This window comes from Silurus aristotelis (assembly GCF_946808225.1).
Source record: "Silurus aristotelis genome assembly, chromosome: 23".
NCBI lineage: Eukaryota > Metazoa > Chordata > Actinopteri > Siluriformes > Siluridae > Silurus > Silurus aristotelis.
The window spans coordinates 16,885,505-16,910,641 of NC_139596.1; the positions used below are offsets into that span (position 1 = coordinate 16,885,505).

Genomic DNA, 25,137 nt, shown 5'->3' on the forward strand with positions numbered 1-25,137 from the left:
CTCAAGCATTAAGGGAATAAAGCATTAATAATAATAATAATAATAATAATAATAATAATAATACATGGTGTTTTCACTGGTCATCTGCAATGCATAATGTATCTGGGGGAAAAAAAAATCTGAGAAAAGCAAAAGTCATCATAACAGCATCACATCATCATCTGGAATGGGAATGTCTTTGGAAAAAACGCATTTTATTGTATTTTTCATACTAACTTTCTACCTACATGCTCATTATTTATCCATTAAGACCTTTTAAGACCTTGAAGCAGCTGCCGAGGTGTGTTTGGTGAAAAATGAACCTCTTTTACCTCAAATGTATTTGATCGCCCGAGATGTGTTTGGTGTCTGGGGCTCTGATTAGGTAAAGGTCAAAAAATGGCTTTAAGATAAATCTATAATCAAAGATGTGAATGCAGGAAGTTTGTACAGTGTCATTTATAAATAAAAAATAAATAAATACTATAATAGATAATCTGGACTGGGGTTAGTGTTGGATCTTGGAGTTCCAGTCTTTAGGATTTTTTAAATGAGTAACATCACGATGAGGGTTTTTAAAACAAAACAAACCTGGAAATCCTGATAGACAGCAGTGCCATCTAGCGGACATCGCGTTTATCCTCTATATAAGAACAACGCAGGTTGTGATGTCTGTGGGCGCCAGATATGTGGGAACTGTCCTTAAAAACAAACAGGATTTTATTTAATTGTAATACCCCAATTTTTTATTTAACACTATCATTTGATCAACTTCGTTTCAGTCGTCACAGAATTGATCTCTAAACGCAGCTCCTGTTACGTATAGCCACATTTTTATGGATATCCCCTTAAAATAAATCAGGATGTGCAGCGTAATGACTTGGTAATCTCTGAAACCACAGTGATGACAATTTAGCATGTTGGAAAATACAGAATAACCCAAACCACCCCTACAAGCTCTGTTTTCAAAATATAGCTGTCGAATTATACAAAAAATGAACGGATTTATATAAATGCATCCAAAATTGATCATCTACAAACTTCGATTTGGGGGAAAAAATTGGACTTCGGTTAGCTTTAAAATAAAACTATATGCACCAAACACATCCTGGCTGATCGACGACAACTGAGGTGAATAGAAAATGAAAAAGTCAAATCAAATGTCAAATGTCAAATCGCAAGCGTTATGCATCCGCATCAAAATCTTGGCGTAAGGAGTAAAGGAAATTTTCTCCACTGATTAGGTTGATTCACTATATGGAGATTAATGTGACCTGGATGTCTGAAAACCTCCATGGATATTTCAGACTGGCGATCAACCTGAGAGCTGAGTGAATTCTGAGAGAAGTTCAGCCAAAAATGTACACACTTGATTATCAAAGAACCGTTCAAGTTTAGTTTCTTTCGTTTTGCACTCAAGTTTCTAACAAAAAAAAAAAAAAAAGAGAGAGGTGTTTAGCTACTTCTAGCTACATCACACAATTAATTCAGGATTAATCTATAAAAATAGCTACATCTCCAGGCCGAATCGCGTTCTTCCTCGTTTCCGCAGCACGTTTTGACGTCGCTCGTAGCCAAAATCTGAATGCGATACAAGGCGTGGCCTAACGTGTGAAGGCGGAGTTATCATTATTCCAAAATATATATTACTTTGTGTGTGATCGTGCTACTTGTTAGCTACTTTAGCCTAATGGCTACGGTGCAAAACGAAAGAAGCTCATTTTGGACGTATTTTTGGCTGAACTGTTCCGTTAAAACCCGGCCTACGTTTCTAAGATCCAGAAGCAGAGATTCGCATCCTTGCAAAGTTCCAAAATGAAAGCTACAAGAATGAATTCTTGAAAATTGGAGGAAAAAAACAAACAAAAAAAACAACAAAGAAAAAGTATTCACAAGCACAACAAAATACAGTACACAGCACACGTCACCTACATTATACACCAAAAACTAAATGTACTGAAAAGAACGCTAAGTCATGCCCTAACATTCGAGAGAACTGCACTTACAACAGAGTAGGCATGTGCCGATATCGCGTTTTTATCGCAATGATGTGTCTGAAAATACCAGGGTTTGTGGTAGCTAGGCTAAGCGGGAGCTATTTCTTAGTCCTCACCTCACCCACCTGACATTAGTAAAACCCTTGTGTCTCAATAAATCTCCACAAAAATCTAGTGGGACATTTTCCCAGAACAGTGGAGGTTATTATAACCCCAAATAGAAACTGAGATGTTTAAAAAGCATATAATCATATGGTCAGGTGTCCACAAACTTTTGCCCACACAGTAGTGTAAAAAAACAAAAAAAAACCAATCAGGTGTACCTCAGGACTTAATGCTGTGACCGTGTTTTATCACACCTTAGTTTATGTTTTACTTCTGAGTTTATTGTGACTTAATCAACTTGTAACTAATCTACCGGAAAATGACATGGCGGGAGGCAGGTAACGTACGTATTTAACAAATCTTATTTCATTATTTAAACTTAAATCTTATTTAATTCCAAACTAAATAATAAAAAAAAAAAATTCTGACATTATATTTGGAAATCTTTTATTTTCACTGTGTAACGCTATGCAAATTGAACGTAACTATCCAGTCGGAGTGCTTAGTGCAGCGGATGTTGATGGTTCATGGACAGAATTGTGCGATTGCTCTGTTTCAAACCAAAACCTCAGAAGGCAGACATCTTTGTGCTGCTCGATATTGCTCTCTCTATCTCAGCAGAAGAAAAAAAAAAGCAAAAAGAAATTCAGTAATCAATCAACCAATATCGTCAGACTTGAATATTGTGATGCACCGTAAACCTGATTATCGACACATGCCTACGAAATTACAGCGAATAAATTCGATGCCTAATGGTTCTGGAGTGGATTATGGAAAACAATAAAAGGCAAACGGATACAGCAGAAAAGCGAGTTACCGCTCAAATCGTCAACGTGGGAGAGAAAACAAAACAAAAAAAAGTTACATGCAAGATGCAGGAGATCTCGATGGCTTCTCGACCTGCAGCGAGGAGAGGACGCCCCCTTCCCTTCTCCGTGGTGGAAATGATACGTGACTGAGAGCGGCGATTTTAACATCAACACTCTCAAGTCTGTTCGAGAAAAAAAAAAAACCACACACACGGAAACGGGCGGCCTCGGGGGAAGGGGGAGGGGGGGAACTGCGCTGCTGAAATGCCAATGACATGTCGAGGCCTGTAGTGCAGGGTTAATAAAAAAAATCTGTCCTCTAGAGCGCCTCGTAGTCTGCCTCTTCCCGCTTTTCCGTTGCTTCTCCCCCGGCCAGGAAGGCCTCCAGATCGTCCAGGTCACCTGCTTTCTTGCTCCGGGACTTTTTCTTTTTCTTCTCCTTCTCTTTTTCGTCTCCGTCTCCTTCCGGCTCCTCGCGCTCTTTCTTCTTGTGTTTCTTCTTCTTGCTCGTCTTCTCTTCATCCTGGGGAGGAGAATGTGGATGCTAGAGTTATACAAAAAACGGCAAGAAAAACACGAATACTTTTTCTTCTCCACTGAAAAACGAGAGATGTGCATCTCCATAACGGAGGCCGATCCAATTCGTGTCTCGATGATACGATAGCAATGATACGATACATTTAAGATACATATGAAGCAGCTACTGACGCGATTCGATTCACCCCCTATTACTATGCGGTGCGATACGATTTTTATTTCTTTGGTTCAGACAGACAGCAAATCAATTTACTTAAGTGCCTTCTGACTAATAACGCATGGCCCTTTCACAAACACGCCTTTGTAGCACAAAAAAGATGAAATAAAACCAGACGTTATTATCCTGTTGTGTCTGCAGGAAGTTACAGCTCTGCCTCTGCCATGTTAATCTGTATTCTATGTGACTCTCAGGACACGCCTCGGTCTCCGTAGTGTTGCGATACATCGTATTAATGTAGCAGCAGCGGTGCTGAGAGAACGCGCTCGAGAAACGGTTTACTGAGAAAAAAATCTATCTACATATCAAACATTGCTCACTTTTTTAAATAATTAAAGTGTAGTGCATTTACTTATAATTATATATAAATAGATTGTTAAAAAACGATGCATCCATTTGTATCCAATGCACACTTGATGCATCACATCATTAACCTCTATGCCGATGCGGCGATGCAAATTAGCGAATCCTGTCTTCCCTGCAAAAAACATCTGGAAGCATAAAAACAATGTGTCATTTAAAAAAAAAGGGGGCAAATACATTTTTTTTTTTTTTTAATCTTTGAACTAAAAAGGTTTATTTAGTATGAAAATATTATATAAAATATGAATTTTTTCAAAATATTTAAATAACGTATCTTGTTTAGTCTGTACCTGATATTTATTAGATTAAAATAAATGCATTTTCTTTTTTTGTATTTTAAGTATTTGCTTCAAAATGGACTTTTTTTTGTATTCCAAAAAAAAAAAAAAAAAAAAAAGGAATCCGCATAAACACAATCAACCTCCATTCACCTCTTTACTCTTTTTCTTCTTTTTCTTCTTTTCTTTCGTGGAGTGCTTGCTTTCTTTTTCTGCAAAACAGACAAGATTTTTTTTTTAAATTTCATAGGAAGTACAATAAAAAAAAAAACAGGAAGTTAAATATAGTGCTACAGGAAGTACTTGCCATCTTGTTCGTCGCTGCTCTCTTTGCTCTTGACGCCTTTCTCCTCGAAGCCCAGGCCGAAAAGGTCTGTGTCGTTCTTGTGCTTGAAGGAGCGCCCGCAGGACTTCGGGGGCTCGGCAGGGACGAGTTCTTCGTCCGAGAGGTCGGGAAGGTCAGACCTGACACTGAAGTCATCCTTAGTTAAAAAAAAAAAAAAAAAAAAAAAAGAAAAAAAAAGAAAACAGTCAAGTTTTTGTTCAAAACAGAATATAGCTGCTGATTAACAAAATTATTTTTCATAAGTTTGGTAACATAGTATGCAGCAATTAATGGGCCGATATACCCCATGCCCCTCCTCTGGACATCTCAATCGCACCTCTGACCTCGTCAAGTAGCTATAAACAGATAATGGTATAAAAGTATGGCACATTATAGTAGAACAATTGTAGTTTCTAACTGTTGCTGTGGTATAAGTAGAATAAAACACATGCTGTTTTAGGAAAATAATCAACTTCAGGTTGGCATGGCGGTGTAACGATACACGTATTCCATTTATTTAATTTAACTGGTTACTCAATTTAATCAATGTAACGAAAAGTGCGTTGCATTTATTTGATTTATTCCATTTTATTTGTATTTATAAATGTTTTAAAAAAATTCTATATAATTGTATATATTCCCTAACCAAGCAGACATTTTATTTCAAATTGTTTTATGTAAACTGTTGATGTTCACAAATGTTATTAATAATAAAATACTGAGTTAATTAATAATAATAATAATAATAATAATAATATTAAAAAAGAAAATGATAAGCAGTTTTACGCTTAAATTTCTTCCCCCAACGGAACCTAATTTGTACCGAACCGTGACTTAAAAACAGAGGTGAACCGTGATTTTTTTGTGTACCGTTTCTTCACCCGTGGGTTGGTAACAATAACTCTGCCCCTTTACACAGCATCTGTGATTTCTGTTAGAGAATCTTTTCTAAAGTGGCTCTGAACTGCTCTTATAAACAATTTTCAATATAAAAGTTAGTAAAGCAAATACCAGGATATTAATACAATAATTTCTTTTCAAATTCATGATTTAAAAGTCGTTTCAGACCTTTTTCTCTTTCTTCTCCTGCTCCTCCTCGCTCTCGAAATCAGGGTCGTCCATGACAAACGAGAGCATCTGCTGAGCAACAGGTGCCTCGGGGTCCGTATCGGACGAGTTGCCCTGAGCAGGAGGAGTGGCTTTCGCTTTCCCGCGTTTCGAGGGCGAGTGCGAGTGCAGAGTGTGCGGGACGAGTGCGGGAATCGGCGTGAGGATCGAAGGCTCTGTGATCAGCTGAGGCTGGACTGAAGGCACGGGTTTGGGTTTGTCCTCCAGAGTTAGAGAGCTCAAATCGTCCCTGCAGGAGAGAGAGAGAGAGAGAGAGAGAGAGAGAGAGAGAGAGAGAGAGAGAGAGAGAGAGAGAGAGAGTAAGAAAATGAGAGCGCGGCAGAGACGGAATAAAACCGAGACTGAGAGAAAGAGAGAGAGAGAGAGAGAGAGAGAGAGAGAGAGAGAGAGAGAGAGAGAGAGGGAAAAATAAAGAGTGCAAGTGCGAGAGTGATACAGAAAAAGAATGAGAGAAAATGAAAGACACACAGCAAGATACTCAGAAAGAAAGAGAGACAGGAAGAATGTGTGAGAGAGAGAGAGAGAGAGAGAGAGAGAGAGAGAGAGAGAGAGAGAGAGAGAGAGAGAGAGAATGGGAAAGAATGAGAGCGAGACAGAAGGAGAAATAGAGTGGGAGTGCGAGAGTGATACAGAAAGAGAATGAGAGAAAATGAAAGAGTGAAATGATAAAGAGAGAGACGAAGAGATGGAGTGAAAGAAAGAGAGTGAAACTTAATAGTAGTTCAAGTGAAATCATCGTTGAACTTACAGCTGCAGGTCGAGATCTTCATCTATGGCCACAACGGGTTTAACTGCATCCTCTTCGTCGTCGCTGGATAACGTAATATTAAGATCTTTGCTTGGGACTGAGGATCTGAGCAACTGCATGGGTGCAGCATCATCGGGGTCCAGATCGTCCTGAAACCCTGCGACCATGGGGTTCCCTCCTCTTCCTTCCCCATCACTGGTAAACGAGAGAATAAAAGATTCGATTTTTATGTTCAGAGTTCTCTGAATTATTATTATTCACCCTCAGTTTTTACTGCTATAGCTTTAAAGCGAAAAATCACCACAGACATTCAGCCTGTTCTGACTTGTGTGTGTAGTCAAGGCTTTTCTTTTAACTAATAATTTTAGAAGCTCGAAATGGCAAACTTCCCATTGAATTCCATTGGGACTGTTATGTCTCCTAAACCTTTTATGCTACATTTACCAAACTGAGCCCTTTAAGCAGTTTCAAGCTTTTAAGATGGTGCTGCAAAGACAAAAACAAGGTTCCTAAGGGCAAAGTGAGTCTCTGGATGTGTGCTGTACCTGTCGCTGTCCGCGGTGGCCGGCTGTGCCTGGGTGCTCATGCTGGGTTTGGTGCTGGAGGGGACACTGTCGTCTAAGAAACTCTTATCCAGTCGTTCATCTGGAACGAAGTCGTCTACACTCTGCACCGTGGACGGGGCTCCGGGAGCTGCTGGCTCCACCTCTGCACCAGACACAAAAACAGATTCAGGGCAAAATCCATGACTCAATGGGCACAATCAATCACAATTTAAACAATGGATGAAACACAATTTGAAAATGAGAGGGATCCTGTCTATCAGTGCCTCATTCATCTTGACATCCTACTTCTATTGAAGTTCTCTTCAATTGGAAACCATTTACTGCAGCTAAAAATGGTTCCACATGAACAGCCAGAAGATCCATAAGGTTTCTCTAAAGGGTTAAACTCACAAAGGATGAAGATTTGGACTGTAATTAATAGAAACGATTTTGCACTCAAATGTCCATCAGTGAACAATGACAGAACTAAAATGAACGGACGTTCGGCGCCACCCAAATGAGGAGTCCGGTTCCCCTAAAGGTTTCTTCCTCATGAAGTCTCGTGGAGTTTTTTTTCACCGTCACCACTGGCTTGCTCTTTTAGGATCAATCACAGGGACTCATTTATGATGTTTAAATGTAAATCTTTTCTCTATTAATTTCAATGCACATAGTTAAAAAAACATGCAAACTTACCGTGGCTTTCGTTTGTCTTACAAGAACATCTTCAACTTTCTATGCAAGAATAAAAAACTAAGTGCATTTCTTTACATCAACATATTCGACATGAAACTCTTCCAAAATGATCATTAGCAAAATCCCGCTGATGCCTGGGGCTTACAAAGTTCCCACACACCCAGAAAGTCATGTGATTCTCCACTCATGATGTTCACGAGTCCTAATCCTTTGAGTTATTCTATTTCTTTGAGCATTAAGTCCTAGGGGAACTCTTCAGACAGAAAACCATTTAAAACATGTTAAGCTCATCTGAACAGGACAAAATACTATACAATACCAGCAGAACATGTTTTTAATTGTTTTATTACTATTATGCTTTGATTCTGTAGAAAGTCTGCCTTTCGACCAATCAGATTCGAGCAACACGGTATACAAATTACGAGGTGGCATCAAAAGGTTTTGAGACGAGCTCTGTTTGCAAGAAAGTACTTTGTGTATCTAATTCATTTATCCAGCGTTCCTGCCACTTCTGTAACGTGTCCTGGAAGTCCTCTTTCCGAAGCGTGTCAAACACCTTCAGGAAAAGAGGCGAAGTCCGCAGGAGTCAAATCTGGCGAGTAGGGTTGGTGCGGAAATGAGATCTTGTTGTTTATTGATCGATTTGTTTTCACACCATCTTATAAAGGTCGGTGCTCTCTGTGACTGCGCGTGCAGCCTTGTGCTGCCATCCGGTGGCGTGTAACAAAACTAGTATCGGAACTTTTTGATGCCACCATCCCTCGTTTTCCGATCTTGAAACCATGAAAAGCAAACAGTATCATATACTGCAACCAGCAGTGTGTGTATGTGTGTGTGTGTGAGATGCTCACCTTGGACAGCAGTGGGCATCTCGGAGGTGGAAGTTGCACCGAACAATCTGGAGATAAAGCTGCGTTTCTGCGGCTGCTGAGCCGGAGACGGAGACGAGACCGATGCAGATGCTGGGGGAAGAGTGACGGGAATCTGAGCATCCACAGACGGCAATGTGGGGGGTAACTGCGGGTTCTGCCCGATGATGGGGGGTTGTTGTGGAGTGCCAGGGCTGGAGCTGCCTGTGGAGCTGGCGCCAGCTGGGACCACTGGGGACTGCGAGCCTGACGATGGGCTCTGACCGTTAGCATCTCCGGGAGATCTGTAGCCTTTAGCACGTGCTTCCATCATCTCTAGGAATCTGTACACATGAGCTTCGAGATTAGAAACTTAACACTGCAATCACATCTGATCAACCCAACAAGTTCTTGTACATGTGTTTATGTACTTGAGTCTTTCCATATATTCTTGACTAATGTGTCTAAGTGTCTAATGCATGAATTATATGCTCAAGTATTTCAGCCAGATGTGATTGCCTCCAACAGTAGTGGTTGGAAAAATCACTTAGACTAGACAAATGTCAGTTATGCACCATGGTCATTTACTAGAGGTGTAGGTTGGTGTAAAAAGTGTTTTGTGTTTTGAAGAAAAGCAGTTACATCGAAACATGAAATAGTTGAACATAGGAATTAACAGGAAAGAGGTGGGACACTCAGACAAGAACGAAGACGAAGATAAATATCGCTACATGAACACAAAAAAACGTAGAAACGTGCTGGATCGCTGTGAGCCGGTGAAGCGTTCGGCGCTTTGGGGATAATCCCTGACAATCATGTCCTAATGCTAGAAAATCCACTCCTCTGACCTCCGTGAAGATCAGCACACACCTCACCCTGTTTTAACTATCTGCCTCATGGATGTCGTCATAGTTTCCCAAGATTTATTCAGGTTTGTTAGAGGAGAAAGAGAGAGAAAGGGCTTACATTTCATAGTTTTGATCCTCGGTCTCCTGCTGGACTGTCAGCTCTTCCAGTGTGGCGTCGATGTCCAGTTGATTGGTCTCTAGCTGCCGTAACAGCGTTTCTCTCTGCCACCAAAACACAGGGATAATCACTGATAGGTTACCTGGACAAATTCTACAAAAAATTCTACAAACTGATAGACGGATTGCATACACATTAGATGAAACCTACATTAGACTAGGTTTTGAGTTCTTGAACCTAACCATCAAGAAGAACGATTTCATGTATTTGGCACATTTTCATCAATACAACCAGTTCATCAATGATAATTCCACATAAACCCCACTTAAACCAGTCGATCCTAAGATATCACTCTAATGGGAATCTTCGTCCTTCCTGTTTGGAGAAGTAGAAGGTAAAATATTAATAAGTAACAAGGGGGTAGACTTGGTAGCAATATGAGAAATCTCTATTAATGAATCAAGTGCTACCTGGGTTTTTTTGTTTGTTTGTATGTTTAAAGACTTAAACTGTAATTTAATTCAAATAAATACCAAAACTGGTTATTAAATAAAGAAATAAACAAGAAAAACTGACGTTGAACAAATATTGAAATTGAATTGGACTCTGAAGAAGCAATTTACCATCGCAAAAAATTACTGCAGTTAGCATTGTTGGTTTCATCAGGCTCAAGAAAAGAAACTTCTGTCATTTTATCCAATAAACTATTATATTCGCAAATGTTACAGCATTCGCGAACAGTTTGCGGTTAAAACCGAGAGTTTAGGTACCGGTTGCCCAACTCCTGAAGTGCACAAGACGACGTGTTTTGGCGCACTGGTTTAGGAAGGTGGGTGCTCCCTGTGACTGTGCGCGCAGCCTTGTGCTGCCATCTGTTGGCGTGTTAGAAAAGGAGTCTCGAAACTTACTAATACCACCTCGTATAAGGGTTCGTGCATTTATTTTAGGAACGCCTACATGTGTTTTTTGTGTTTTAAATTTTTTAGTAGCTCACTGCCTTACATGCCTGTAAAATAAACACCTCCTTACAGAAAGACCCGAAATCAAATAAATAGTTAAACAGCAAAAAAAACCTAAACAAAATAAAAACTCAAGCTCAGACTACAATACACCATTATACAGCCTAATAAAAAAACTGTTAGCACAGAAACGAAAACACGCTGCTATGACCCTGCGATCTGCCCTGCATTAGGAGCTGCTGGTCTCGAGAAAAAAAACAGACGACCTCCGGACCATTACAGACGAAGTAAATTCAAGCGTTAAAATCAACTTACTACAACTGACGCCACTCAGAGGTATGAGAAGGAGAAGGAAAGACTGCAGCCTGTCTGATTATATTAAAGACTAACTGACACGCTAAGACGCAAAAGCCTGGAGGGTTTGTAGAGTTAAAAACTTTGCCCTACTAATAAAGTGCACTGTAATGAGATCGTGAGATGAGTTTTCAAGTGCGCAATGCTCCGGGGCTGCAGTCCGACACCACTGATCTAATTACTGCTGGACATCCGAGACACTCCACACACACATACACACCCTTAGATGAAATATTAAGTGTGTGGCACAACAATGAACTCGAGTCTCTCACTCTGTAAGAGTTTTGCGTCCTTGTAACTACACTCCAGACCACCCGAGAATCACTTACCTGAAGCTGCAAGAAAGGAATGTTGAAAAATCGATGCAGGTATTTCAGTCCGAAGCCGTTTTTCATGGAAGACTCGGCGTAGTGGATGTAGGAAGAACCCAGTGGCCTGTTTAAAAAAAAAAAAGAAAAAAAGTGCAAAGTCATCAAATATTCATACGCCCTGGATATCCACCGATTCGACAAATGTGATATATGATAGTCAGCGATTTAACATACTGCTTTAAAATGAAGGGCGTATTTTCTAAACGGAGACCATGGACATGTCATGGATGGACGGGTGGGTGGATGCATAGATAGATGGATAAATAGATGGATGGATGGATGGATGGATGGATGGATGGATGGATGGATGGATGGATGGATAAAAGAAAAAAACTGTCTGCCTTAAATGTCACAGCAGTTCGAGTTACTGTCTGTCTGGGTTTTGTCTCTGGATTCCTCCTGCCTACAAAAACGAAAAATCCAGGAAGTGGACTGCTATATTGTCCCTAGATATGAAATGTGTGTGGTATACTGATATACATTATACTGGGAACCCAGAGAGTGTTCATTACTGATCCTGAGACGGAAAAATAGCAGGAATCTGGCTGCTCAAAATAAAAAAGATCAACACTGTTGTGTCTAATGTTGTGTCCGTTTAGCCATGATGTGTGTATTGTGCATATACGCGACTCACACTACTTCTTACCTGTTGAGGCTGCTGATAAAGTCTCTGATGTCATCAGGAAGGATGACCCTGTGCTCGCCCATGTCCCGATGATTCCCCAGCACACACACCGGCACATGGGTCGGCACTCTGGGCAGCTCGCGCAAAATGTAGTTATAGGTCCTGAACAGAGGAAAGTAGGGAGAGTATAATCCATAATCCATAGATTTATAGCGGGACGATTGGGAGTTTCCCAGCTCTAATACAGAAATTTACAACTCACAACTCTACAGTCTTTACTGGACTTTTATTTGGTTGGATCGAAACGTTTCGCTACTTGATCGAGCAGCTTTTTCAGTCTGAGGGACGTTGGCAGGATTCCACAGGAAGGTGTCAGGATGTGTCCTTGGGAGAGAGAGTGTATAGACGTATAAAGAGGTAACGATCCATTAATTCACTTTCACCTCCCCCTTTTCCTTTAACGAGGCGATCCAGGGAGGGGGAGGATCCAAGGCTCATACATAATTGTAGAATCCTGCCCTTCCCTCAGGCTGAAGAATTTCACAAGTGTGCTAGAGAAGGAAAAAGCGAAAAAAGATGCCGATTACGATAGACTGCTACGTTCAATTGAAAAGGGAAAATTTCATGCCACAGCATCCAGAGACGTCCTGTACAATTGTGTGCCTTCAAATTCGTGGATGAAAAACCCCAACACCAAATAGAAAAGGAAAAGTCAGGTGTCTTAATACTTTTGTCCGTATTCATGGTTTTTTAAATGTCCACGATTCTACAACACGTTCTACAACTGGCCGATGAAGATCTTGAGTTTTACCACTGCTTTGTGATGTCGAACATCATGATGACACCGTTACAGTTCTTGTAAACGTCCAGAAACTCAGCATCCAGGGCCATCTCATTCTCAGCCTGCAAACACACACACACACACACACACACACACACACACACACACACACACACACACACACACACACACAAGTGGATTGAATTGGAATTACATTTCTGTTGAAAAATTTCATACATTGCACACACGGTACATTAGTATGCATACCTCACTGCGGTGAAATGCTCAATTCTGATTGGTCGAGTGTCATTAATTATTTCCGCTTAACAGCACTTTTCTATAGGAATGATTTACACAAAGACTGCTTGTGTGGACGATGTACAAAGGTGGACTTTTACGCAATGGCTGAAATGATTTTCACTCCTCCACCTTCTCCACCTCTTCTCCCTGCAACCGCACTACTTCACTGCCCTCCCTCTCATTCACACACATGTAATCTGACTTACTCCTACTAACTTTCATTCCTCTTCTCCTCAGCGCGTACCTCAACCTCTCCAGGCTTTTCTCAACCTGCTCCATACTCTCACCACAAATCACAATATCATCCGCAAACATCATAGTCCATGGAGACTCCTGTCTGACCTTGTCTGTCAACCCGTCCATCACCACTGCAAACAGGAAAGGGCTCAGAGCCGATCCTTGATGCAGTCCAACCTCCCCCTTGAACCAGTCTGTTGTTCCTACTGCACACTTCACTGCTGTCACACTGTCCTCATACATGTCCTGCACCACCCTCTCATAGTTCTCTGACACACCTGACTTCCTCGTACAATACCACAACTTTTCTCTTGGCACCCTGTCGTACACTTTCTCTAAATCCACAAACACACAATGCAACTCCTTCTGACCTTCTCTATACTTCTCCATCAACATTCTCACAGCAAATTAGGCATCTGTGGGGCTCTTCCTCGGCATGAAACCATACTGTTGCTCACAGATGGTCACCTCTTCTCTTAGTATGGCCTCCACTACTCTTTCCTATAACTTCATGGTGTGACTGATCAACTTTATTCCCCTGTAGTTACTGCAGGTCTGCACATCTCCCTTATTCTTAAAGATTAGTAAAAGCACACTCCTTCTCCATTCCTCCGTCATCTTCTCAACTTCCAAAATCCTGTTAAACAACCTGGTAAAAACTCCACTGCATCTTTCCTAAACATCTCCATGCTTCTACCGGTATGTCATCTGGACCTTCCACTCTTCATCCTCTTAATGGCTGCAACATGTGGTAGCTCCAAATATGGTTGGTTTAAAATACAGTAGCTTTAAGTATGTAGATGAAAAAAAATAATAGCTACCAGGATAAACTTACAAATATGAGAAACTTATACATTATTTAATACAACTTTATAACCTCTTTATCTCTGTGAGGCTGCTTTGAGTTTGAATTGATTAAAAAAGCTAAAGGTAATTGTTGTGATATAAGATTAAAAAAACAAAGAAAAAAAAATATATCGCAGAAACCCGAACCGCTGCCAGGATTCCCTTCAATAATTAAAAGCCTGTAATGTGTTATGAGTGACAAATCTTACCTCCTGAGGATCATTCTCGAGCTTCAGGGTGTCTCCTCGCTTTTTCCCCTTGCCTACGCAGACAAAAACAAGACAGATGAGACAAAAGTCCATTAAGCACAAACAGTCAGTTAGCAGCTGCTCAGTGAAAACACACGACACAAACGTAAGAGTGAGCGAAAACCAAATAGCAGAAAAATGCTCTCATGGAAGGTGTCGATCAGCCGAGACGTCTTCTGAGGGCCACGAGGGTAGCGAAGCTAATGTGGAACAGCATTGTTAGGAAATCGCAGGTTCTCAGAGGACCTCACTTAGTTTAGATTAGTTGTATATGAGATCCCTTTAGAGATCCCACAGGGAATCAATGGAAAGGTGCCTATCAAAAGAAACATCTATATGGTTTTAGAGACTCATTTGCATGTACCTTTTTTTTAATATGCAACAAACTATGTACAAATAATTGGACAGTAAATGACTGGAACAGGAGAGATGTTATCAGACTATAACAACATTTGATAACATTCTCGTGCCATGAGAGCTTGTGGGATAAATCGGACGAATATTACATCATAGAAAGGAGCGTGTTTAGAATCCTGTATTAATATTTATTCAATGATCAGAGGAAAAAAAACACAAGTTTATTGAGTGGGAGGGGCATGCTTTTGATCATTCAGGACCGAGCGCTACGAGGCTCATCGGACACCAGACACATCTCGGCTGATCGCCCGACTCGGTGAAATACTAATAACACTAATAAAAAATGTTAATGGATCCGCAAATTAATTTTCCTATTTAACCAAAAACTGAATGAAATCTATCGAAATAAAACGGAACACTGTGAGCCTCAGGTTAGAAAGTGTGTTAGTCTTATTAATCAGAGCGGGTGTGTGTGTGTGTGTGTGTGTGTGTGTGTGTGTGTGTGTGTGTGTGTGTGTGTGATATCCTTTGCGCTATGCCCTATGTTGCATGTTTGCTCTTTAGGAATTGGTGAGAGTTGGATCCACTTTAATCCACTGGCAATGCAAAGAGTGAAAACGTGTCAGCTGTGTCTTACACACACACACACACAGCAAAAATGCACACGCACACCCACACCCGTTAGATACACACACACACACACACACACACACACACACACACACACACACACACAAAAGACTATGACCTAATAGCTATCAATCTCTATGCAGAAGTGGTTTTCTCACCTACACCTTCAGGAAGAGGGATTTTTTGGCCTGGGTGCACAGTAAGAGCAGAGCAAGAAAGACAACATTAATACACACTGCGAGTCGGCGTACGTGGGCCGAGCGGCTCGGGAAAACCGGGCCGTGCTTAAATAATGTATCTGATAAAAGCGTGGCGATGAGGATGGGTGTAATACGAGCATGCAGAAAAGCTAGTCTTTAAAAGACCAAAAATGATACACATCGATCATTCACATATATACAAGTATACTTACATAGATACGTACATACACACAATTAGGTATGTGCCGATAGAAGACTTTTATATCCTACGAATTCATAAACAGCGACCTGATAACCTTGTGCATTAACATAAATCCTGTCAAACTCTGACAGGATCCTAATTCAGGGCCACACTGCTTTATTTTCCATAATAAACCATTTAAAATAAAGAATGAGAGGTAGGACAATATGTCCAACAAATGGACAAAAGTTTGTGGACACCTGACCACACAATTGAGACTCTCAAACCCTAGTTTTTCCTTTTTTATTTTTATTTTAGGGACAACACAATGGAACTACACACTAAATCTTGTCTTATTTGTTCATTTATTATGCATTCGGAAGTTATAACCTTTATGGACTAACGTATTTGGACAACTGGCCATAAAATTATGTGTTTTTTCTACATCTCATTCCACATTTAGTTCAATGAGACGCTTGAAAAAAGCACATCATTTTATGGCTAGTTGTCCAAATACGTAGGTCCGTATAGGTTATAACTGTTCAATTTTTTGTAAAGACAAGTTGTATGCAGTTCTACAGTTTCCCGACAGAAAAAAAAAAAAAAAAAAACTAACGTGTATAAGTTTGTACCCCCTATGCAGATTTGGAAAATTTTACATTTTACATAAAAAAATAAAAATAAAATAAAAAATTAAAAGAATGATGTAATGTTGAATAATATACAAATTATTACAAATGAATACTTTACAAATACCAGTAAAAAATTATTCATTTAAAAAAAAACAAAAAAACCCCAATAATAATAAATAAATCAATTTAACGCACTTCCTGGAACAGATTAAATTCTAATAAATAAAAAAAAATAATACAAAATAAAAAAGAAAAACAAAAAAAAAGAAAAAGGGGAATGGGAATATTTTCACTAAAAACATCTAAAAGCTTTTGCAGATGATTATTATAAAATCAGATCATATCTCTGTCAAATTTAACCAATTAAACACTGATTCTAAGTTCTCAAATCTGATTGGTCAGAAAGGTAGTGGTTAATGTTATAAAACAAAAGCTTTATCATAGGATTTAAAAGTAGGAATAAAACACTTCAGGACAGTGTCATTGAAGAAAAGAAAAAGAAAAAAATATATATATATATATAATTTTTTTTTTTTTTTTGTATTTAATTTTTTTTTTTTTTTCTAACATATTCAGCCAATATATTTATTCTATTAATTTCTCATCATACACGTTTTTTTGCGTTAGATCGCAAAACATGATTTTCCATAATCTGAGGAAATGTTTATGCAAATATCCCGATTAACCCGATTATCGGCACGTACCTATAGTGATTTTTAATGCATTTGAAGGCAAACGTTTTCGAATTTACTTTGATTAATCAAAAAAAAATTAATTAATGCAGGAAAAAAAAAAAAAAAAAAAAAAAAAAAAACGGCATGCAGTTTCTCAGACTCACCTTTATCTACGACGTCCCATACCTCCACTTTCACCACATCGTCAGTAGCTGTGAAAACACCACCGAAGGAATGAGGGGAATTCTCGTGTTTACAAATCACACTTTCTTGCTTTCCCTACGCGCTTTCAAGAGTTCATGCTAAGACGCGGAAAAGCGGCGGGTGGATGTGTAGCATAAAGACATACGCTATTAAGACAATATTCCATTCCACATTTAGTCCTCGTTTACTGTTATAATAACCTCTATTCTTCTGGGAAGATGTTTTATTCGATTTTGGATTGTGTTTGTAGAGAGATTTTCAGCCACTGATGGTGTTAGTAAAGTCAGGTGTTGATGTAGGTGAGAAGGTGAGGAGATTTGGAGGTCAGAGCCTCAACCACATGTGACTGGAAAAGTCACGTGTCCTAAAAACGTATGCAGGTCACAAAGGAAAGCGAAGGGGGAGAAAAACAGATGGCGCCACAAGATCTATTTTGATTGGTCAGAAGTTGCTGATTATTTTCCATATTGGCAGATTGTATGTTCAAAAAAGGGAATGAACATCTAGAAGTCATCGAAACGCCAGAAGAGGAAAAACATTCGAGAAGAAAGGCGTTCATTGGTCCGAGATCGATCCATGGACGTGTCAAATCGTTGCACTGAAGCTCTTTTGCGAGACCAATTCAGTGCATCTTTCAGATTTTCCACAATTTTTTTACACATCTGCTTAAGAACATGCGCCCTAGAAAACCCACATACAGTATCCCAAACGTGGAACGCTATAAACTAGGTTGAAATTAGAATATATATATATAATATATTTATATATTATAATAAGCTGCACTCTTCAGGGAAGATGTTCCACTAGATGTTGTGGAGATTTATTCCGCCACAAGGGTGTTAGTAAAGTCAGGTACTGATGTAGGTGAGAAGGTGAGGAGGCCTGGGGTGCAGTCAGTATTCACATTCACAGTTCAACAGGGTTGGAGTTCTATAGCAGGAGATCTTCCACATCTTCCAACCTATTTAAAGCATATCTTCATGAAGCTGGCTTTGTGCACATGGTCATTGTCTCCTAGTTCAAGTAAAAGGGAAAATTTTATTCTACAGCATCCAATGACATCCAGGTTTGTGGTACCAGGACCCACATATGGCTGGAAATGTCCATATTGTTTTTATTTTAGGATCATGATCATTTATTTCTATAAATAGGGTCAAAATCGATGCTCTTACTCTTGTAGTTCCAGTGGATGCTGGTGACCTGAATCTCCTGCGTAGGGATGTACTCCTCCTGGAACTTCCCTCCCTGCAGACGCTGCCAGAGCGTGCTCTTCCCTGTGTTCCTGTCCCCGCGGATCACGATCTTCACTACACACACACACACACACACACACACACACACACCCCAAATACACAGTGTCAGATCTCAACAAGGAACGTTCACTTCCATGCTACAAGAGTGCATCATGCTATAAGATATTGCTTATGGCAAAAAAAAAATATGCATTTGTGGTGCAAAAAAAAACAACATAGAACCTTGAATCGGAAAAACGCATTTTCTGGTTTCGAATGCAGAAATCTCAGCGGCTTTCATTCGATTTTAGATTTTCAATTCCTTAAACTACGACCTGCCACTACATTTGGGACGGCGCGCCGAACAATGCCAGAAGACATGTTTGGAAAATATAATTAAATTAATAAAACAAACATTTTCCTTTTAGTTATAAATGTAGCCTTATTATTTGTTAGTCGCCCACCAAACCGACAGAACGATTCATTCAAAACAATGTAAACATTTAGATTTCTAAAGCAATGAATATAAAAAAAAAAATGGCTGTATTATATTAATGCTCTTATAATAGGCGATATCTCTTTTGAAATCTCCCGAACGAAATGATAAACTAATCTAGCATTAGCAGGCAGAATGAATGACTACCAGTATTCACTCCAGCCCACGTCATTCTTCTGTTACAGACCGACCCGGAAAAACTATGTGGCACCACAGAAAAACAAAACAAAAAAAAAAACGTTTGGGGACCCCTGGTGTAATACTCAAAACCATTTCTATGGCAGCAATTCATATTCAGGAATGCCATGGGAAATCGAAAAAAATAGTAATAAACAAATTGAGAAAACGTACAGTCGTAAAAGATAACAGTTAGTAAGATGACGCTCATTTATGGAAGGAGTCTCCAGTTTTATTGAGACTGAGACAGAGTGTGAACTTGATGTAACTAGAACTTGGTGTGAGAAACTGAGAACAGTGAGAACAGGAACACAGGGTTCACAGGGCATGCGACAACTTTAAACTTAGCAATAAAAGAATAAAAACTAAACGACGATCTTTGCTAAATAAAAAATTTGCAGTAAAATACAACAAATATGGGGGTAAAAAAAAATAAAACGCCACAGGAAGTGCTAAGAAACTGTGATCCTGCATTCCTTATTCCTTCACTGATGCAGCACAAGTCGCGTCGCTATCATGATGCGCCGTTTATAATCGCTGTAATTACAGGCAACGCTGGAGAAGAAAAAGGGGGCCTCTAATCGACCCACATTTTTCTCCAGCTCAGCCTCGAGATGAACCATTTCCCTAGCAGGGATAATCTGCTCCAAATCCTCCTCAATACTTCCCCTCACATGATTGAAGGAACTGCGTCGGAATGTGACATCATCCAAGCCCACTGAATTAAATACGCAACACTCACTGTTGTACTGAACGCCTTTAGCGAATCGTCTCTGCAGACTCTGATTCATCGACTGCAGTCCCGCAGGAATGTTCTTCTCCCGCTGCGGTATAGGGGTCTCAGACCCGACCAGCTTCTTCAGAGCGGAGAACATCTCGACCGGTGTGACGTGGCTTTGTATTCAACTTCACTGGTGTCTTCGAGGGTTTTCGTCTCGAAGGGCTGACTTTCACTGTTTATCTCCCATAATGAAGAACTTTTTATAACTCATAGAGAAACATTACTCATGGCTTTGTCCTCAGAGATGGCTGTCTTGTGGTGCCTCCATTGACCTTAGATGATAAAACCTGTTTAAAAAAACAACAACAAAAAAAAAAAAACCAGACAATCTAATAAGACCAGTCTTTGTAAACAAATTGTTGAATGAGGTAATGTTGGAAATCTTTGGTAGCTTCTCTAAAAGCCAATAAGAGGACTCTCTGGAAAGACAACCGAGTCAGGGTTTTAGAGTGTCAATCCATTGACAAAAAATGTTGACATCAATGACAATGAATCAAAATCATAAAATTCCCTAAATGCGCTTGTTGTTTTCTTGATATGTTTGAGAATTTGTTTTTTATAAAATCTCATACACTGTTGTCAGTATTTATTGCCCTGTTGTTGTTGAATAGGAGTGAGTTCATCAGTTTTTTTCCCTCCCTGTTTTTTTTTTTTTTGAAAAGTCATAGGTAAAGAGACTGACGAGATACAATGCCTGTCAAAAAATTTTAAACACCTCGCCTTTAATGGGTTTTGAGCCACATCTGTGTTTCTTTTGTTTATATTCAGTCAGGCAATGTGAAGCGAGGAGTCTGTCCACACTCAGAAGCGAGGAGTCAGACCACGGCCACACTCAGAAGTGAAGATTTGAGTCACATCTACAGGAGAGGAGTAAGGCCATGTCTACAAGTCTAATTCAACTGTCAAAAATAAGAAGTCAGGCCACATCTACGAATGAGGAGTTGGGTCATGTGTACAAGTGAGGAGTCAGGCCACATCCATGAGTGAGGAGGCAGGTAATGCCCACAAGTGAGGAGTCAGGAAATGTCCACAAGTGAGGAGTCAGGGAACGTCCACAATTGAGGAGTCAGGGAACGTCCACAAGTGAGGAGTCAGGGAACGTCCAAGAACTCAGAAGTAAGGAGTCAGGCCACGTCCATGAGTGAAGAGTCAGGCCACGTCCATGAGTGAGAAGTCGGGGGAACGTCCACGAGTGAGGAGTCGGGGGAACGTCCACGAGTGAGGAGTCGGGGGAACGTCCACGAGTGAGGAGTCGGGGGAACGTCCAGGAGTGAGGAGTCGGGGGAACGTCCACGAGTGAGGAGTCGGGGGAACGTCCACGAGTGAGGAGTCGGGGGAACGTCCACGAGTGAGGAGTCGGGGAACGTCCACGAGTGAGGAGTCGGGGAACGTCCACGAGTGAGGAGTCGGGGAACGTCCACGAGTGAGGAGTCGGGGAACGTCCACGAGTGAGGAGTCGGGGAACGTCCACGAGTGAGGAGTCGGGGAACGTCCACGATTTAGCCACAAGCATGTTAGTAAAGTCAGGAACTGATGTAGGTGAAGGTGAGGAGACCTGGGGTGCAGTCAGGGTTCACATTCATTCCAAAGGTGTTCAATAGGGTTGAAATCAGGAGCTCTATAGCAGGAGATCTTCCACATCATCTAACTCATGTAAATCAGATCTTCATGAAGCTTCATACTACCACATTCCAAACCGTTGCAACAGTTTAGAGAAACACTGCGCATGGCTGTAAAACCCAGGTGTCTCAATACTCTTTCTTAGAAAGTGTATATGACTTTCTCGGACCACAACTTCATAGAATCTCTTGAACCTTCAACACACTGGTTCTTATCAGTCTACTTGAGGAAAAACAAACTTCATGAACATGCGACAAGACTCAGCATGCAGGTAGTGTCAAATAAAGAAGTGTTTTTTGGGAAAACTTTGTTCAAATTCTTTCTTAAAGCCACCAGGAAATAAAAATTGAACTCTTCAGCTAGGAACATGTCAGCCATAAGACTATCTGCGATCTAGTGTGCTCCAAAACCGTCACATATATCTATTGGATTGGATATCAATATCAATAATTTGGATTTCCTGTCCAATCAAATGATTCCATTAATAAATGTTTTTGATTAAAATTTGGGAGGGGCCACTCTCTGCCCTGCCCTGACATATCAAGTGTCAAACAAACGTTACTATTTGATCTACATACCAAAAAAGTTTCCTTCGTCATCGACATTGCTGCATTTCGACTATCTGTACTCATGATTCTGCATATCGCAGTGACTCTTCGATCATTTCAACTAAACTATGCTAAGGTAAGAGGTGGAGCTTTATGAATTGACATTGATTGGCAGATGCCCTTATTTATTGTTTATGACTTACAGATTTGTTATACAGCTAAGCAATTGAGGTTTAAAAACCCTTGCTCAATGTCCCAGCAGTGGCAGCTTGGTGGTGCTGGGATTTGAACCCATAACCTTCCGATCATAAGTCCAACATCTCATACACTAGTGATGGGTTCATGAACAATTAATTCATTTTGAACAAGTTTTTAATGTGACTCATGTGAGCAAAGCATCGCAAAATCTCCATAGTTTATATACAGGAAACATAAATGATGAAGAAAGGAGTAGTTCATCTCACGATTCCTCTGGTCCAAGTCGTTTATTCTTTAATCACGTGACTCCCGTAGACGCTATACAATGCTATAGATCGATTTTTTTTTTGGTCCGAATCTTGACATTATTGTTACTATACTCATGGGAGTCACATGACAAAAGAACGAGAGATGAAGATACTCATCCTGTTTATCATCATTTGACGTTATCTGCACGGTGATATTTTCATTATCAGAACTATATTTGGTGTATGTAGACGATTAGTTTTAATAAACGAGATACGACCCAAGTCACTAAAATGATCCGATCTTCGCGTCACTATTATCCAATGAGCTACCACTTCCTTACAGCAAAATAAAGACAGCCGATCATCCTCATCCTGATTGGTCGGTTCACACTGACGATTTTCCTGGACCTTAGGCACCACGAGAACGCTGTATTTTATCTGAGCTTTTGGAAGGCGATAAGAACGTCAGCATGTATTATGAAAAACAGTCATTATGACGTCACCAGGTCTGATTATTCAGGAAATAACAGTGCAGGAGGAGGGGCTTCATCAGGTCCTCAATGTGCCTTTAATCCTAATGCATTTGTATTTGTTTATATCCAAAATAATTATTAGATTTGATCATTAAATCTGCTTTAATGATGTTTGATGAGACCAGCTGTTAGAAATACTGTACACCTCTGCAGTGCAGTGAGCTATAACTGGGCTCTTCTTATTAGTGACCTGGTTTCTTTATTTAACATTTTTAAAAGCTGAAATATTGTTTTATTAATAGTTTAATTGTAACGGGAAAAAATACATTCTGTTGATATAAATACAAAGAAAACCCAAAAGAATCCAATATTTCATCCAGGAAGTAGGCTGAATCCCAAATCGTTCGTTCCTCCCTAGATAAGTGCCCTACATAGGGTCGGATTAGCATAGCAACAACGCCCTAGGTAGTGTACTACGCATTCAATATGGCGTCATTTGGACTTCCGCCCAGTACAGATACGCTACCCGGGCTAGCTAGGCTAGCTTAATAGGACGGGATGTTATTACGGTGCATTAGCGCGAATATACGAGTTATAAGCATGATGTAATACTTACTCTAATAGCGTTCATAGTGGCCGCATCGTGTTTGTGTTATTTCTGAGCAAACCACGGCAAGACACAGCGATATTCCAGTACGGACACATCAGCAATACAAATGCCTGTAGTCGAACGGGGGGGCGGGGCTAAGTGTCTGAAACCTGAACGCACACTGACAAATAAGTCACGCCTCCTGCACTGCTATTGGTCACGCAAGCTCTATGCTGTTCTCTAATTAGACCGTACAAACGCCAGTCTAGCAAGCGGAGCCCGCTTTAATGCACAGGATAAAGAAGAATCAGCATTAATATTTTTAAATAAATATATATAATATATACATAAATATATATCTAAATTGTTTTGCTTATTTTTTTCACAATGTTTAATGAAATACGCAAAATATTAATATAAATAAAAAAGAAATTACCATTAATGGCTGGAGGCAGCCAGCCAATCATATCAAAAGGGGTGGGATTTAATAAAAAATATTTTGTTATTATATAGCATAGTAAAAGCAGGAATAAATGAAATTGATTTTAGTTTAACAACCTGAACATTTATAAATAGATTATTATTATTATTATTATTATTATTAGTAGTAGTAGTAGTAGTAGTAGTAGTATTATTATTATTATTATAAACACAATTTTGACCTAACAACAAACAAACTACATACCTGTAACACTTAAATATTGTGATTGGATTTGCTTTTTATTCCTTTTTTTTAATTCAATTTTATAATTAAACTTTCTTGAGTTTAAATATACATTTAAGTATAATTGTGGACACGTGAGCATAAGATTGTTGGCTTCGTTTTGATCATCCCGTGCCACATTTAGTTCTTATTTCCAGTTATAATAAGCTCCACTCTTCTAGGAAGATGTTCCACTAGATTTTGGAGTGTGCTTGAGGAGATTTGTGGAAATTCATTCCACTACAAGGCACATCTTCATAGAGCTGGGAGCGTTGTTATAACAGGTTTTGGGCCTCCTAGTTCAAGTGAAGAAATGAAGGTGTCCAAATACTTTTGTCCAGTATGGGTTTCTCAAGCCACATTATTAGAGGAATCTCTCAACCCATCAACATAATGGTTCTTATTAGTTCATTTGAGAAAAATTATTCAGATGCCTAAACAAACTGCTACAGTAAATGAAAAGAAAATGCTTTAAAAAACGTTTAAATATACATTAATAACATTTATTAACTTTATATATAATGTTTTATTTACATTACTTGTATAAATGTCAGTAATCATCAAACTACCAGTAATTCATAAATATATTTTGGTGTTAACTGTTATAGCACCTAAATAAATTAATTTTGCATTAAAAAAAAAACGATATTTTCAAAATAGATTTTTTATGACTTAATAAAAAAGATTGAGTATATTTCTTTCATACTGTAAATAAAGACAGTATAGAAAGAAAAATTAAAGGGACCATTTAGTTGCATTTTGATCTTATTTATGTAATTGTATGGCGACTGTTTATTTGTAAAGGAGATGCGCCCTCTACAGGACAGGTAAAGAATTAAAATCACAGGTATGGCTGACTTCAATTTCAACATATTTCTGTTACATATCTTTATTCAATTGTATATTTTGTCAATATTTCTTCAATGTCAAAA

The 25,137-nt window shown here is 39.5% G+C and overlaps 1 protein-coding gene and 1 long non-coding RNA gene across 5 annotated transcripts in view; one reads left to right on the forward strand and one right to left on the reverse strand.

Annotated features, from left to right (window-relative positions):
• Window positions 1–173: 173 nt before the first annotated feature.
• On the reverse strand, window positions 174–23,675 carry rabl6b (RAB, member RAS oncogene family-like 6b). 4 transcript variants are annotated; one of them, XM_083527355.1, is made up of 17 exons: window positions 23,530–23,675; window positions 19,788–20,113; window positions 18,313–18,447; window positions 17,101–17,148; window positions 15,408–15,437; window positions 14,224–14,276; window positions 12,662–12,753; window positions 11,872–12,012; window positions 11,184–11,289; window positions 9,542–9,645; window positions 8,579–8,919; window positions 7,032–7,194; window positions 6,487–6,681; window positions 5,679–5,967; window positions 4,593–4,767; window positions 4,439–4,497; window positions 174–3,413 (listed from the first exon to the last, which is right to left on the reverse strand). In XM_083527355.1, exons 2-17 carry the CDS (start codon window positions 19,918–19,920, stop codon window positions 3,210–3,212), a joined length of 2,268 nt encoding a protein of 755 aa, XP_083383481.1. In that variant the 5' UTR covers window positions 19,921–20,113; window positions 23,530–23,675; the 3' UTR covers window positions 174–3,209. The 4 variants fall into 4 exon arrangements, with proteins under 4 accessions (XP_083383481.1, XP_083383480.1, XP_083383483.1 ...); XM_083527354.1 differs by having other exon boundaries at window positions 174–3,434; XM_083527357.1 differs by lacking the exon at window positions 15,408–15,437.
• Window positions 17,930–25,137, forward strand: part of LOC310718594 — a 202,445-nt gene continuing 195,237 nt past the window's right edge. The window contains exon 1 of the long non-coding RNA XR_014531198.1: window positions 17,930–17,949. This is a non-coding gene — a long non-coding RNA (uncharacterized lncRNA). The remainder of the gene's footprint in view (window positions 17,950–25,137) is intronic.

Coding starts and splice junctions, on each gene's coding strand:
- rabl6b (XM_083527354.1), bottom strand. CDS start 19,920: ATGTTCTCCGCTCTGAAGAAGCTGGTCGGGTCTGAGACCCCTATACCG. Junction 15,438..17,100: donor ATGGGACGTCGTAGATAAAG/GTGAGTCTGAGA, acceptor CTGTGCACCCAG/GCCAAAAAATCCCTCTTCCT. Junction 5,968..6,486: donor GAAGATCTCGACCTGCAGCT/GTAAGTTCAACG, acceptor TCTCTCCTGCAG/GGACGATTTGAGCTCTCTAA.